At 44.7% G+C, this 16734-nt stretch overlaps 1 protein-coding gene across 2 annotated transcripts in view; it reads left to right on the top strand.

The window, feature by feature from the left end:
- The first annotated feature begins 8935 nt into the window (after positions 1 to 8935).
- The window catches only part of CSNK2A2 (casein kinase 2 alpha 2), a 42091-nt gene continuing 34292 nt past the window's right edge, over positions 8936 to 16734 (top strand). Inside the window, exons 1-2 of one of the 2 annotated variants that reach the window (XM_021093948.2) lie at positions 8936 to 9416; positions 10203 to 10314. In XM_021093948.2, coding sequence (XP_020949607.1) covers positions 9313 to 9416; positions 10203 to 10314 — 216 coding nt within the window. In that variant the 5' untranslated portion in view covers positions 8936 to 9312. The remainder of the gene's footprint in view (positions 9417 to 10202; positions 10315 to 16734) is intronic. The other variant, XM_021093949.2, reaches the window with a different exon arrangement.

Here is a 16734-nt window from a genome sequence, read left to right as displayed (position 1 = left end):
TAATCAAGTGATAGACGTTAATACCTCGGGGAGTTCCTGTTGTGGCTCAGCGGTAACAAACCTGACTAGTATCCATGAGGATATGGGTTCGATCCCTGGCCTCGTTCAGTGGGTTAAGGCTCCAGCATTGCTGTGAGCTGTGGTATAGGTCATAGACACAGCTCACATCTGGCATGGCTGTGGCATGGGCTGGCAGCTGTAGCTCTGATTTGACCCCCTAGCCTGGGAATTCTATATGCCACAGGGGTAGCCCTAAAAAGAAAAAAAAAAAAAGTTAATACCTTTGGTAATGGGATGATAGAAAATATACATCACTTGATAGGATGGTATGAGAAAAATGTGGCATTATTTTTGTAATATTTCTGCCAAGGACATATAATCTGAATCAAATCATGAAGAAATATTAGATAACCTCAAATTGAAGAAGAGGCAACAAAAGTACTGGCTTATAATTTTCCAAAAGAAACTGAGGAACTGTTCTAAATTGAGAGAGAATAAAGAACCATGACAGCTGTAAGTATGTGTGGTAATGGACATTAACTAGACTCAATGTGGTGGTCATTTCACAGTATATACACATATATCAAATCAACATGCTGTGCACCTGCAACCAATGTCATAACTCAGTCATTGCTCAGTTTTTTAAAAAAGGAACAACTAAAAGCCACATGTTCTAAAGGACATTACAAATGGCAATTGTGGAGTTCCCCTCGTGGCTCAGTGGTGAACAAATCTAACTAGGAATCATGAGGTTGCGGGTTCGAACCCTGGCCTTGCTCAGTGGGTTGAGGATCTAGCGTTGCCGTGAGCTGTGGTGCAGGTCACAGATGCGGCTCGGATCTGGTGTTGCTGTGGCTGTGGCGTAGGCTGGCGGCTGCAGCTCCAATTAGACCCCTAGCCTGGGAACCTCCATGTGCTATGGGAGCAGCTCTAGAAAAGGCAAAAAAAAAAAAAAAAAAAAAAAAAAAAAGGCAAACAAACAAACAACAACAACAAGAAAAACAAATGGCAACTGTAAGGGGCAAATGGCAAAATTAGAACAGGGTCTAAGGATTCTGACATGGTCAGAATGACACAATTCTTGTGTAAATTAATTAGGGTGAGTCCCTGCTTGATTCGACTGTGGCTCCAGCAACCTCAAAGTTCTAGTGCATTTGCCACTGGGGCCACCTTCTCCCAGCTGTCTCTGTCACCAGTGTTTGTGTGTCCTCCCTCACTTTCTCAACGAAGGGATTTGTCCCCACCTTAGCGTGTAGAGTTCTGGTTTTCTCCTTGGGCTCGGATTGCCTTTCTGGGGCTGGCAGGTCATCCACAGGAACTCCTGTTGTACTTTATTTTATTGCGGCAGCTGAGCTGGCAGGCCTGTGCCTTCACAGGGGCAGCCCAGCACTAGCATTTGGGCTCCCCGTGTCATCTTCTAGTCAAACAGGAAGACTTCTGCAAGCATCCAGAAAGGATATGCACTTCCTAAAAAGAAAAAGTAGAACTTTCAGGTGCATCATCTTTTAGTTTAGCTGGTTCTTTGTTGTTGTTTTTGTGTGCTTTTTGTCTTTACTCCTCAGGCTATATCCCCTTGTATCTGTTGGAGGAAATAAAAGTGTCACATTTCAAGCTCAGAGTCTTCTAAACAGAGGCCTTAAGATGAGGAAGAGAGGGGGCTGGGAACCCAGGGGGGAAAGCCCAACATCAGGAGGATTCCTCCAGACCCTTTGCCTCCAACAATCAGAGCAGCTTTCCTGCTTTAAAATAAGACAAGCCGGAGTTCTCACCGTGGTGCAACAGGATCCATGGTGTCTCTGCAGTGGCAGAACACAAGTTTGATCCCCAGCACAGTGGTTCAAGGATCTGGCATTGCCGCAACTGCGGTGTAGGTTACACCTTCAGCTTGGATCTGATCCCTGGCCCAGGAACTCCATATGCTGCAGGGTGACCAAAAATGGAAAACGAACAAGAAAAAAACACCAACTCTAAATTGACAAGCAAATATCTGGGATTTCTGTGGTGACAAACTCGCAGGGACAGCTAATACTACTGTGCTTTGTTTTTATTCTATTCTATTCATTTCATTTCATTTTGCTTTTTAGGGCCACGTTTGCGGCACACTCAGGCTGGGGTCGAATCAGAGCTACAGCTGCCAGCCTGGACACAGCCACAGCAATGCCAGATCCAAGCGGTATCTTCGACCTATACCATAGCTTACAGCAACACTGGATCCCCAACCCACTGAGCGAGGCCAGGAATCGAACCTGCATCCTCATGGATACTAGTCATTTCTGCTGAGATGCAACGGGAACTCCCTATTAATTTTCATACTACATCTATAATGGGAAAAAATGCTAAATTTTATTTAGAGGTTAGTGAAGAAATTTTTTTTCAGCCACGTTTATGAGCTTGCTGATTTCTAGCCAACCACCAAGTTAAGGACCCTGGGTTAGCACATGGTGAGTCTGACAGCCCAGAAATGGCTGCAGGAAAGGACTCACAGAAAACCCAAGGAGGAAATGATTCAGGCTGAAATCAGGGCCAATGCTGTGGGCATCTAGACAGGAGGGTGGAAGGGAGCTGCCAGCTGGACAGAAAGCCAGCTGGACCTGGTGATGGATAGGAAGTGGGAGTTGATGGTGATTCTGGACAATTTAGAAGAGCATTTGGTTTGCCCGGAAGAGGATAAATGTTTTCGAAGTACAATGGCCTTGCCAGAGGGTGTAGTGCCTGCCTCAGTAGCGTTCAACCCACACCCCTCCAAATGCCCCCCTCAACCACTCAGGGTGGGTGCAGCTCTCAGGAAAATATTGTCTGCCCTCCAAAGTATCCCTCCACAGTCACTTGCCAGTCTGTGAGGAAGGATCCTGCAGGACCTTTGGGTCCTGACCCTCCTTAAAATGCAAATCCCTTTTAGAGAGCTGTAATTTACATTTTAGTCTGATTGAGTTTATCTATCTTTCCCTGAGAATAATGGGAGGGTTTAAATTTACTGAGCTTTTCAGAATAGGTGGGTGATGGGGGCAGGGATGAAAAGTGTGACCCCAAACAAGGCTGAGTAAAAGGGGACCCCACAGCAGCACCAGCAGAAAATTTCTGTTTTTAGTCTGGGCAGGCTCTGCCACATCCCCTCACCCCTCTTGGAGGGCATTTTCTGGGAGAAGGGCACACCATCATCCACACTTTAAGGATGATGAAGAAAAAAAAAGAATCAAAAAATGATATCCCTTAGCACGTGGTAGGAATGGACTCAGGTGGAGGGCTGCTGCCAGTGGGGCTCAAATGAACAACTTGATTCACCTGCCTGGAACCTCAAAGACACACAGAGGTGGGAGCCCAGCAATCCCTGTGGATGCTTTGGATTCCAGAGGGAATTAAAACCCTACTCCCCCACCCTCTGCAACCTCCCAACTGGTGAAGAGCCCTCATAAACCCATAGATTGTTGAAGGGAAGGGCTAAGATAGTCAACAGCATCTACACATTGGTTATTTTTTCAGACTGTAGGAGCAAAATCAGGGAGTTCTGTGGTTCAGTAGGTTAAGGCTCCAGCATTGTCACTGCAGTGGGTTTGATCCCTGGCTGGGGAACTTCCACATGCCATGGTTGGGGCCAAAATTATAATAATAATAATAATAATAATAATAATAAAAGTAAAATCAAATGATTCCAAGACTTAAAGGCACTTACAGTATCTCCTTGCTGTTCTTTTCCTATGCATTTGTTACAAGCCTGAGAATTTACCTACAAAGTATGTGCATACACTTTGGTACAAAGCAAAGCAAAAGAGCATATCTTATATTTTTTTATTGCAGAGAAAAAGGCCCGGAAGAATACATACCAAACTGCAGGCATGTGGTAAACATTTTATCTCACTGACTGAATTTCTTGAAAAAATGTTTGGTAACTATATTCTACTGAATGAGTTTCTTATTGCTGTTATAACAAATTCCACCAACTTGGTGGCTTAAAACAATACATATTTATTATCTCACAGTTCATGGGTTCAGGAGTTCAAACTTGCCTATGCCATGGGTGCAGCCCTAAAAAGACCAAAAAAAAAAAAAAAAAAAATCCTGTTTTAATCACATCTGCAAAGTCTCTTTTTCCATGTAAAGTCATATATTGACATACTCATCTGTCGCAGAGACTAGAAAGTCGATATTTTTGGGAACAAGGCTGGCATCATTCTGGTTATCACAAATACTTGTGTAGTTTAAAAAAAACTATTAAAAACTTTATATAATTTTTATTATATAAAAATGCTAGAATTTTCTCATTACCTAAAATCCCTGATAGTCATAATTTCTAAAGATGTCTAATATTTCACTGTAGGGATACACCATAATTTATTTAACCTGTCCCCCAACTGGGTATATTCAGGTTGTTTTACATTTTCATGATTTTAAAATGATGATTTTCATGAAGAACATCTTTGGGTCTTTTGAGGGATATATTGAATCCGAAGTAGGTTAAGAGGAGTTGCCTGGAGGCCTAGCGATTAAGGACTCGGCCTTGTCACTGCTCTGGCTTGGGTTCGATCCCTGGCCTGTGAACTTCCACATGCTGCAGGTGCGGCCCCCCAAAAAAGAAAAAGAAAAAGCAAGAAAAGAAGTGGGTTAAGAAATAGACCTGGTGGTCAGAAAGACCGGAGTTCAAATCGAAGCTCTGCTTCAGTTATCCATGTCATTGGAGTCTTGGTTTCTGCAACTGCAAAAAGTGGATCTTTACCACAGCTTCAATATCACTGGCTTTTTTTTAAAATTTAATTTAATTTAATTTAATTTAATTTAATTTAATTTAATTTTATTTTATTTTATTTTATTTTATTTTTTTCCCACTGTACAGCAAGGGGGTCAGGTTATCCTTACATGTATACATTACAATTACATTTTTTCCCCCATCACTGGCTTTTTAAACAGCTTTCTTGAGATATAATTCACATACCACACAATCCACTCCATACGGGGTTGAATTCAGTGGCTTTTAGCCTGAGGGTTTTTGCAGGATTCAATGATATTGAACACACACACTGTTACTACTCTGGATAATTCTTTGATCATAATTTTCATTCTTTTCTTGGACTAGGTTCTTAGAACCAGTAATATAGTATAACAGCATGTAACAGCCTCAAATATTGTGGAAATAGGCCTTGTGAAGATAGAAGTTGTTCTTGCAAGGGTTTTTTATGGGGCGGGGAGAGTTCGGAGAGTTATTTTTTAGTATTTGGATAGAATTGTGGGGCATAGGAGGAGTTGGTATGAAATTGTTGGGTGAGTTGACTCAGGACGCCCTCTTTCCTTCTCCCTTGTGTAACCCTGAATTATGCTCACCCCAAACCCACACACACAGAGCAACTAGGGGAAGTCATTCTGGTTCACTGAATGGCCCTGGCATGTCTCCCACCCCTGAAGAGCCACTGGACTGCCCCTCTCCATATCCATCCAGTGAGAGTTGCATTGGCACCATCTCTGGTAGCCCATCTTAATTCACACCAAGCACATTGCATGGCAAACTGGCAGGAAGGAGAGGAGGTGGGTCTCCACCAAGTCTACGGGGTGTCCGATCTACCTACTAAGAAACCACAAAGGCATACTCCATTTGGCCGTGGGAGGACTGACTGCAGATTTCATGGCCGAGTTAGCAAAGTGTCAGGCAAACCCAAGAGCATGTTGCACCAGAGCGATGTGTGGGTGAATCCTCAGGCATCCCAGCAGGCGTGGGAGCAGGTTACATGAGATGGGTGTGGGTTTGCTAGTGAGGAATGAGAGGAAGGTGCAGGGAGGGTGGGTGGGGTCAGAGGTGGGCGAGGGTGGAGGTGAGGAATGGGGCCCCAGCTGGGGTTGGACCTAGTAGTTAGACCAGTAGTTTGGAACCATTTTTGGGTCATGGCCTCATTTGGGAATCTGATGAATGCTAAGATTTCCTGCACACGCACACACGCACGCACACACGCACACACGCACACACACACACACACACACCCCAACCCATAAATCTTGCACACAGTGTCAGGAGTTCCATCAACCTAAAAAGCTCATCCAGGGGCTCAGGATTAAAAACCTCCGGTCTAGACTAGTTCACAGGGACTTGTCACAAAGAAATCCAAAGGCTGCATTAAGAATTTGAGAACATTTGTTTTTTTGTGTGTGTGACAGAGATTTGGGGAGTTTTGCAGGTTTGGGAATTAAATTCCAAGGCCCACTTATTCTATAAATGGTTTTTTCTTCCAATTTTTATTTTGAGAAATTTCAAAGTACCAAAAAATTGCAAGCTCACATAGTCTTTAATCACATTCCCCAAGTGTCAACATTTCTCCTGAATCTCTCCCCTCTCCCCGTTCGTGCTTGTGCTCTCAGGAACTTATGTCTCTCTGCAGAACCGTTTGAAAGTTGCAGATATTATGATACTTCATCCCCAAACATTTGGCATGTAATTTCCAAGATCAAGAAAGTTTCTTGCCTAAACACAATATAATCCTCTCACTCATAAAACTGAACATCGATACTTTGATACTTTTATGTATTCAAGTTTCCCAAGTAGCCCCAATACGGTGTCCTTTTATCTGCATTCTTTCTCCTTCCCTTCCTCCCTCTCTCCTTCCTTTCCTTCCTCCCTCTCTCATCGGGGATTGAATCCAGAATTATACACTTTATTTAAAATAGTTACATCTCTCAGTCTCCTTTAATCAAGAGCACTACTCCAGAGGTTTTTTGGGTTTCTTTCTTTTTTTTTTTTAGAGTCCAGGCTAGCTGTTTTGCAGAAAGCTCCCCAGTTTTGATTTGTCTGATTAGATTCAAGTTAAGGTTTGGCGGCAGATGTTGTGTCCTTTCTTGGTGCAGCACATCAGAGGGTCCCTTGGTCCTTTACTGGATGATGTCAAGTGTGATTCAGGATTAGAGTGATGACCTCCAGGTTCCCCTTTGTAATTAACACGTGCTCTGTAGGGTAACACTGTATTCATTGAAAGCCTTGAGCTGTGGCAAGTGCAGGGTGAGCCAGTGGTGAGCACCTACCTAGACTCAGTTTTTGCTCTTATGCTGTTTTTACAGTGGAGGAAATAGACAATAACCTAAGAAACAAATAATTACAAGATATGCAATTTTCTGAAGAATGTGGATGGGTGTTGAGCACTATCAACTCTAATATTTAAAATGAACTTAAAGCACTGGGAACTATATCTAGTCACTTATGATGGAGCTTGATAATTTATGTGTGCCTGGGTTGCTGTACAGTAGAAAATTGACAGAACACTGTAAACCACGTATAATGGAAAAAAAATCATTAAAAAATAATAAAATGGGAGTTCCCGTCGTGGCGCAGTGGTTAACGAATCCAACTAGGAACCATGAGGTTTTAGGTTCGGTCCCTGCCCTTGCTCGGGGGGTTAGGGACCCGGCGTTGCCGTGAGCTGTGGTGTAGGTTGCAGATGTGGCTCGGATCCTGCGTTGCTGTGGCTCTGACGTAGGCCAGCAGATACAGCTCCAATTAGACCCCTAGCCTGGGAACCTCCATATGCCATGCGAGCGGCCCAATAAATGGCAAAAAATAAATAAATAAATAAATAAAATGAACTTAAAAGTGAGACTTGGAGAGGAAAAAGGAGTCAGGCAGAGAAAAATGGAACTGGAGGGGGTAGAGGTGATGTCGGCCAAACTTGGAGGGTAGAAAAAACTGAAAGACGGGCATCTCAAGGAGAGCAATGTGTAGGGAAAGGCCCTGGTCAGATAATAATCATATTGAGCACTCAGTATCTGCTAGACACTGTTCTAAGTGTTTTTCATGGTTTATTTTGTCTAATCTGCTCCATAGTCGTGTGAGGTAGGTGCCATTACTGCTTTTATTTTGTAAAATCCACAGCATAGAGAGGTTAAGTTATTGGCCCAAGGTAACACAGCTTGTAAGTAGCAGAGCTGGCATTCAAACACGGAAGGATCTAGCTTCAGAGTTTGTTCTCTTAATTGTATCAAGAAGGAGGAAGCAGGGCCTCACCTAGAAAACAGAATATGAAAAAGGATTGGATTCAAAGCAACCCAGGCTGAGTGATTAAAAAATGTGGGATGGAAAAGCAAGACCAAAGAAAGGCCCAGAACATCAAGGAGAGAAGAGTGTTCAGGGCTAGAAGGCAACCTAATAAAATAGGCCAAAGTTTGGTTGGCCACCCCACCCTCAGTCCATACCCAACTCCTAGCCTGTCCCTTCAAGGCAGGACTCTCACAATTCTCCTGCTCTCTGTCCTCCCAAACCAAACCAAGGTATTTCTATGGTCTCAAAGTGTCTCCACACATTTTGCTTATTAATTACAAAGGGAAAAATAGGAACTTTACAGTGAGTAACTTGGCTGACTCCAACTTAACCAAGTGAGGATATGAACATAAAGAGAGTTCTTAGGGAAGGTTCTGGAAGGATATTTTGGGGAAAATGTAAGATAAGGGTTTTGTGGATGAAGAGAGAAGGGGAAGTCTGGAGGTTCAAGAGTCTGTGGGTGGCAGGGGAGAGTCTATCAGGGAAGATGGGCTGTCTCTGGGAGGGGTGGGGAAATCAGGAGTTGGAGAGGTTCTGAGTGAAAAGAGCAAGTTTCATGAGGGAGGGACTTGATGGGAACAGTTTGGGTGACAAAAGTGTCACAGCAGGGTCGGTATGAGAGGTCTGGTGGTGAAACTCTGGATGACGAAAGGGTAGAGAGCTTTGGGGTAGGGGGTCTCTAGGAGAGTCCTGGAAGAGTAGGCGAGGGGGCAAGGCTCTAGGACAGCAGCCTGTGGGCGGGGAGGCCCTGTGATGAGCGCTTTCTGCCAGACCAAGGATGGGTAGATTTGGAAGGGGATCCTGGAGGGGCGGGGTCAGGGGCGGGACCAGGCCGGCGGGCGGGTCCCCCCGCGCTGCAGGGGGCGCTGTGAGGCTGGGCGGCCCCGGGCCGGGCGTCGGCCGCTCCTAGTGAGCGCGGCCCCTTTTCCGGGTTTCCTCCTCCTCCTTCTTCGCCGCCGCTGCCGCTGCCCCTTTCCCGGCCGGCGGCTGCCGCTGCTGGTGCCGCCGACGCCGCCGCCGCCGCCTCGGGGCCGCGAGCCGAGCGGAGGCCGCCGCGGAGCGCGAGCGCCATCCGCCCCGCCGTCCCGCCGGCAGCTCCAGGGCCCGGCCGGCTTGGCCGGCGCCCCCCGCGCCCCCAGCCCGCCCGCCCCCGCGGGCCCGGCCTGGCGCGGCCGCCCGCCGCTGCGCTCCTCCTCCTCCTCCGGCGGCCCGCGGCCCGCCGCCTCCTCCGCCCGCCGCCCCGCGCCCCCCGTCGCGCCGCCGCCGCCGCCCTCGGCGCCCCGCGACGCCCCCCGGTCCCGCCCGCCATGCCGGGCCCGGCCGCGGGCAGCAGGGCCCGGGTCTACGCCGAGGTGAACAGCCTGAGGAGCCGCGAGTACTGGGACTATGAGTCTCACGTCCCGAGCTGGGGGTAAAGCCGCCGCCGCCCCCCGCCGGGCCCTCTCACTCCCACCCCCGCCCGGCCGTCCCCCCACCCCCCGCGCAAACCGCACTTGTCCCCCGCTGTCTATCTCCTCGCCTGCCCCTTTGCTGGGCCTGCGCTTCTCCGGTCTGGGGTGGGAGGTCCACTCCCCCCACCAGTGCCCTCGTCTTCCTCTCCTCCCTTCCGCTTCTCCCTCCCCGTTGTGCGTACCCCTTACCCCAGGGTATACTTCCTTACAAGTGTAGGGGTCCAGGGACCAGAGCCCGGTGGGAGTAAGGGAGCAGCCTTTCCTTTTACGCTTTGGGGTTTCTATTGGGGTGGGAAGTCAGCAGCTGTCCTCTTGAGCTATTAAAATTCTTTGCTTTTCTATTTTTTTGAAATGAGGATGGGTGGGAGGAAATTTTTTAAGGATGTCCAGATTCGCAAGGCAGGCGGTGTCTACCTTCTGGGTGTGCAATAGAAGGCAGGTGCTGGGCGGAGGGGCACCTCTGGGCCTCCGGGATGGATGCTTTGCTCACCTCTAGATTGAGTCAGACCCGTGCCTTCCACCTTATCTCCCCTAAGTTACGAGGGACCAATTAGGTTAGGAACTGCGTCTAGTGCGAGGAGCCAAGTTTATGTTGTGGCTTTCATTTAGGGAATGAGTTGTGGCATGATGTGTAGACACTTCCAAGTGCTTGATTAATGGAAGCGCCTGGATGGGGTGTGTAGTGGGCATAGGCTTGGTTAATCCTAAGTCCTGCCATTTATATTTGTCGCTCTTGGCTTTCACAGTAATCAAGATGATTACCAGCTGGTTCGAAAACTTGGTCGGGGAAAGTATAGTGAAGTATTTGAGGCCATTAACATCACCAACAACGAGAGAGTGGTTGTAAAAATTCTCAAGGTGAGTGTCTTATGAGCGGCGTTAAAGTTTCTTTTTCACAGGTCAGAAGGATATGAACTATTTCAGCCACATTCTCCAATGAGCAGTTTGAGCTCTCATTTTGCATCTGTTCTGTCTGATGTCCCTCTCCTACTCCTCCCACCTCATTTTCCTGTGAACTTTCAAGAAAATCTGCAGAAATAGGCAGACCTGTTTCAACTCTAAGTGTGATGGTTCAGGAACATGCTTGTTCTGAAATGTAATTAAAGGCTTCCAAAGTGAAACTTCCAAAGGGGCTCCATTTATTAGAAAATAAATAGGCATTCAGAAGCAAAAAGAGCCTTTTCATGAAGATCCTATCAACGCAAAGGCTCCTCAAGTACTGTATATGTTATTCCAGAAAGTTGTAAAAAAGTAGCTTCAAGGATGCATTTGAAACCTGAGTGGAGGGAACCACTCCTGTGGAAAAATGACTTGTTTTTTCCTTCTTGGTGTTAAAAGTTTCAGGTAAGATGGATATAGTGAGCCAGTAGTGCCAGGAAGATTCATTGTTGCTTATCAGCTAGTAAACGTGAAGTTGGGTTGTTTTGAATTAAAGCAAAACAACCTGTCTAGTTTATAGAACCCTGAATTTGTTAAAGATACCTTTTGTCATCTCTTGAAGGAAGGCTTGATCTTGATGAACATGAAGAGTTGGCTAAATTCTCTTCTGAGTAACTGGTTGTGTAGCTTTGATAATGTGTCAAAGGCATATAAAAAATAATTCTTAGACTCTTTTCAATGATCATTGCCTGATCATTTAATGTGCGTGCATGTCATTTAGTGAAATCACGAGAAGACCAAAGAGTTGATTAGTAGGAGCATATAAGCACTTTCACATATACAAGAGTTCCAATGTGGCCATTTTGGAGAGGCTCTGCGAACAAGAATGTAGGATTGAAAAGCTGTTTTTGTGCCTTAAGTAAAGTTGGGGCAGCTGTGTCCCGATTTAAAAAGGGAGGTCAGGCTTCGACTATCAGAAAATCACCTTTCAGAAAAGTGATTGACTCTGTTACTGCTACCATTCTAGCCTTGTGATGAAGAGGCAGGTTTGCAGAGAAATAGGCAAGTTATTTGTGCTGTCAGAAACACTGGGGGGGAGATGTGAGGAATTGATACTGAAGATAGGGAGTTTGACTCTCCTCTTCCCTAAATATGAACTGCTCCTACAAAGTCACGTGGTCTTTATTTTTTTTCTTCACAAATATTTAAAGAAATATTCCCATCAGAGAAGTCACCTGGGAAACCATACAGTTTTTTTCTGTTAAACATTAGCATAAATGTTTTTAATAGAGCTACTTAAAATCTCTCTAGGAAATAAGCAAGGCATAAATTGACATTAGGAGTACCCATATCCCACTGTTGTGCAATCAGAAGAATAAACTGCTGACTCTAAAGCAATTCCAGAAAAATGTCTAAACTTTGATGTGATGGTAGCATTTTTAGAGTAAGTATGCAACTTCCTGTGGCGTCTTTTGAAAGGGAACCACATTCAGGTGTGTATATAAGTAATAGTACATTCATTTAGGGAAGTGTCATATTGCCCTTTTGTCATCCTTGTGGAGAACTTCATAGCCTCAGTTGCTGGATAGTTTTCCCCTGCTCTAAAGATTTATAGGATATGTTTAGGGTACCCGATATGGAAACTGAAGGACATTTTTAACCAACCAGAAATTTAGGCACCAAGAAGCATATCTAACGTCACTATGTTGAAATAACCCTTGGCCAGAACTCCTGTTTCCTATTTTTTTCCTCTCTCTTACTGTTTGTTTTAGTGTTAGGTTGTAAGATCTTAACATTGAGCACAGAGTAAGTTCCAGTGTTCTAGAATAAGTCTTGGGAGGCCCCTGTGATGCTCTAGTTAATGAAGTGTTAGTTCTTAGATCTTTTTCACACACGTTCTTTTCAGGGTGCAGCCTGAACCACCTTGTTTCCACTGGTGAAAACTACTCTCAGTCTCCGTTTTTCAAAGCCCTATGACATTTCTGTCCGGATTTGTTCTATCTGAAGGATGGGGTTAGAAATTGCCTAGGATGGGAGTTCCCGCCGTGGCGCAGTGGTTAACAAATCTGACTAGGAACCATGAGGTTGCGGGTTCGGTCCCTGCCCTTGCTCAGTGGGTTAACGATCCGGCGTTGCCGTGAGCTGTGGTGTAGGTTGCAGACGCGGCTCGGATCCCGCGTTGCTGTGGCTCTGGCGTAGGCCGGTGGCTACAGCTCCGATTCAGCCCCTAGCCTGGGAACCTCCATATGCCGTGGGAGCGGCCCAAGAAATAGCAACAACAACAACAACAAAAAAAAAGAAATTGCCTAGGGTACTGTTGGATTTTCTCCTTCTAACCAGCTGAATTAAAAGTAGGTTAAAAGTATTTTATATATATATAAAAGAATAGGGGTACTTCCCGTTGTGGCTTAGTGGGTTAAGAACCCGACACAGTGTCCATGAGGATGCGGGTTTGATCCCTGACCTTAACTCAGTGGGTTAAAAAACCACTGGTGATGCAAGCTGCAGCATAGGCTGCTCGTGTGGCTCTGATTCGACCCCCTAGCCTGGGAACTTGAATATGCTGAGGGTGCAGCCATAAAAAGAAAAAAAAAATTAAAAAAGTAAAAAGAGGAGTTCCTGGTGTGGTTCAGTGGAAACAAACCTGACTAGTATCCATGAGGATGCAGATTCAATCTTGGCCTTACTCAGTAGGTTAAAGATCTGGTATTGCCATGAGGTGCGATGTAGGTCACAGACATGGCTCGGATCTGGTGTTGCCATGGTTGTGGTATAGGCTGGCACCTGCAGCTCTCTTTGACCCCTAGCCTGGGAACTTCCATATGCCACACTTGTGGCCCAAAAAAGCAAAATAAAAAATAAAAAGAATAGGAACTTGGAGTTCCCTGGTTGCTCAATGGGTTAAGGATCTGGCATGGTCACTGCTGTGGCATGGGTTCTATCCCTGACTCAGGAACTTCTGCATGCCTCAAGTGCAGCCAAAAAATAAAAATAAAAAGAATAGGGTCTTTACCCAAAGTTATGTGCCCCTATTCAGAGAAGTCAAAGTTGTGACCAATACCTACTGTGGTATTTGGCCACAGGAAATTATGTCCTTAACAGAGGGCTAGATGCGCATAATTTGGAAGAATCTAGAAAAAGGTTCCTCTTCATATAGGCCTACTGTATTTCAATTGTGGGAAGAAACTTTTTTTTTTTTTTTTTTTTTTGTCTTTGCCTTTTCTAGGGCTGCAACCTCAGCATATGGAGGTTCACAGGCTGGGGTCTAATCGGAGCTGCAGCTGTTGGCCTACACCAGAGCCACAGCAACACCAGATCTGAGCCGAATCTGCAACATACACCACAGCTGACGGCAATGCTGGATCTTTAACCCACTCAGTAAAGCCAGGAATTGAACCCACAACCTCATGGCTCCTAATTGGATTCGTTAACCACTGTGCCATGACGGGAACTCCTATTGTGGGAAGAAACTTATGTATTGATGTTTACATTGTGACTGAGGCAAAGGGTACATTCCTTGAGGACAGGGCTGCCTGCCTTTTTGGTCAACAAGATTTGCATCGAGTTCATTCTGATATGTGAGAATGATTAGATGGTGAATGACCACGGAGGAATTTTATATCATTTACATCAGTAGATTTCTAAATTTTTTATTTATTTTTTTTTTTTTGTCTTTTGTCTCTTTTTTTTTGTTGTTGTTGTTGTTGTTACTGTTGCTATTTCTTGGGCCGCTCCCTCGGCATATGGAGGTTCCCAGGCTAGGGGTTGAATCGGAGCTGTAGCCACCGGCCTACACCAGAGCCACAGTAACGCGGGATCCGAGCCGCGTCTGCAACCTACACCACAGCTCACGGCAACGCCGGATCGTTAACCCACTGAGCAAGGGCAGGGACCGAACCCGCAACCTCATGGTTCCTAGTCGGATTTGTTAACCACTGCGCCACGACGGGAACTCCTCTAAATATTTTTTTTGATCAAAGTATTGAAACTATGAAGAGGTTTTAGGAATTTAGAAATTGGTGGCGTTCCCTGGTGGCTCATTGGGTTAAGGATCCAGCTTTTTGGCTTGGATCACTGCTGAGGCTCATGTTTGATCCCTGGCCTGGGAACTTCTGTACATCGCAGGTTTGCTTAAAAAAAAAAAGAAAGAAAGAAAGAAATTGGTGAGCAGAATGTTTCTGTCCTGAAGTGAGATTCTGGGGCTGAAATGGTTAACTTTCCAGTCAATAGGGGATGATATCCTTTTTGACAGAAATTGTTTTGAGAACAAATGGAGTGGTGGTGGTAAGGGTTAACAGCAGAGCAGAAAGCCACTTTTGTGCTTGAAGTTTCATCTTTTGATTCTAAAAAATCAACTTTTCAGTTCTTTTGTAGTACCTCTTAGGAAGGTTTACACAGAAATATAAGCATTTGGCCATTTTGGACAATTTTTAATATTTTGTAAGTACCACCTCTGTGGATTTCATTTCTTTTTGTGTTCCTGGGATCCTTCAAATTCAACTGCTATTTCCTAAACAGAAGTTAAGAGCAGTAACATTTAAAACACAAATGTGTAGGCTTTTGGATCTATGCTGCAAGGACTGGAAATCCTCATATAAAACTTCTTTTTGGTAGTTTTACTTTATAAAGAACTTGACTAATTTTTTTCCCTCCAGAAATTATCAGGCTTCAAAGAATGATGGTAGTACAAGTTTGTTTTTTCCAAGCCTGCTTGTTTGTAGACATTTTAAAAATTTGTGCTGTCAGGAGGCAGTGTTAAAAGAAGAATAAGGTGACTATTGATTACGGATTATTTTTCTTTACTTTATAGTGAGCTGGTGATCATTTAGGTCATAACAAAATGGTGTTTTCTCCATGCTGATACTGTACTTTTCCCTTTATTTCTGTTGTCTCAGGTGGTAGTTTTTTTACTCTCCATTTACTTTATTAGATGAGTGTACCAAAACATCATCTTCCTAAAGCAAGACATTAATACTAATTTATCTAATTTTTTTGGTATTTCTAGTTTTCACATGTCTCATTATATAAAAATTGTTTTAAAAAGTTATTAAAGTATTAGTAACATTAAGGATAATATAGGAGTTCCCCTTGTGGCTCAGCGGAATGAACCCAACTAGTATCCATGAGGATGCGGGTTTTATCCCTGGCCTCACTCGGTGGGTTAGGGGTAGGGTGTTGCTGTGAGCTGTGGTGTAGGTTGCAGGCTTGGTTCCCACATGGCCGCGGCTTAGGCTGGCAGCTGCAGCTCCAATTTGACCCCTATCCGGGAACTTCCACATGCCACAGCTGTGGCCCTAAAAAGAAAAAAAAATAAATAATACAGGTTTTTTAAATTGCAAACTAATCAGTGCTATTTTTTCTTATTGCCGTTGTGAGATCAGAGATTAAGAGTGTGGTTAACCTGTTTGAAACAGAATCACAGAATGGGGAGCATAGAAGTTATTAGAACTGAAACTTTTTTTTTTTTTTTAAACAAATTAAGACCCAGGTGTTTGCTCAGGGTCCTATGGTTACGGGGCTGGAAGCACTAGGCCCATGACTGTGGAGTCTTTGCCATGGAGTCTAGTAGATGTGAGGGGCACGGATAGGACGTTTGCTGGATGTGCTGAGCTGTGCTGGAAAGATGGACAGACACTCACTGGAAGACAAATGGAATCAATTTGTTTCTAATGATTTTTGGAGTTATTCTTCTGAGACTTGATGTCAGTGGGTTGCTCCTTAAAGTGTGGAATGAATGAATGTCCAGGAAGCTATAGGGACCCAGACTTGGATTCTCTGGTTTGTATCCACAGCAGCATGTTTAACGCTTAAGTGAAATGTTAGTTTCTGTTCTTGGTTTGACGCCAGAAGAACCAGTGTTTTCATACTTCGTTAACCCATATAGTTCTTCCAAGTCTCATCCTGATCACTTGCCAGATTTAAGGGTTAACAGTTTTATCCCTTTAATATATTAGAGTTTATTGGAGAGTGAACCATGTGTGAAAAGAATATCTTGATATTGAATATCCATTTTCATGTGTAGAGCATGGCTCTAGGTGATTCCTGGAGCCTGAGTTTTAGGATCTGTCACCTCAGTGATAGGGTGGTAAAGTGCAAGGAGTGCTGTAAATGGAGGACAGGGGCTCAGGTTCTAGAACTAGCTTCTTCATTTATACCCGCCTGAGTGATTTCTTACCTGTGAAATGAGTATACCTTTCTGTTGAACTCACAGGTTGTAGGAAAAAGCACATGAGGTACAGATAGGTGGTAGTGTTTTAGTAATCTACACAGTGAGCTTTCTGTTTTGTTGTTTTTTTTTAATGTGGTCCTGAAAGTAGACTGCCTGCATTCAGATGTTAATTCCAACACTTAGGAGCTTGTGGCCTTGAGCAGTAATCTCAACTTCCTCAGTGCCCTCCT

This window comes from Sus scrofa, chromosome 6 (assembly GCF_054392235.1).
Source record: "Sus scrofa isolate SSC_HxYL_T2T_F1_AM1 chromosome 6, Sscrofa_HxYL_maternal_Yorkshire_Landrace_v2.0, whole genome shotgun sequence".
Classification (NCBI taxonomy): domain Eukaryota; kingdom Metazoa; phylum Chordata; class Mammalia; order Artiodactyla; family Suidae; genus Sus; species Sus scrofa.
The sequence above is the reverse complement of the archived record's forward strand: the minus strand, read 5'-3'. Positions and strand labels throughout refer to the sequence as shown.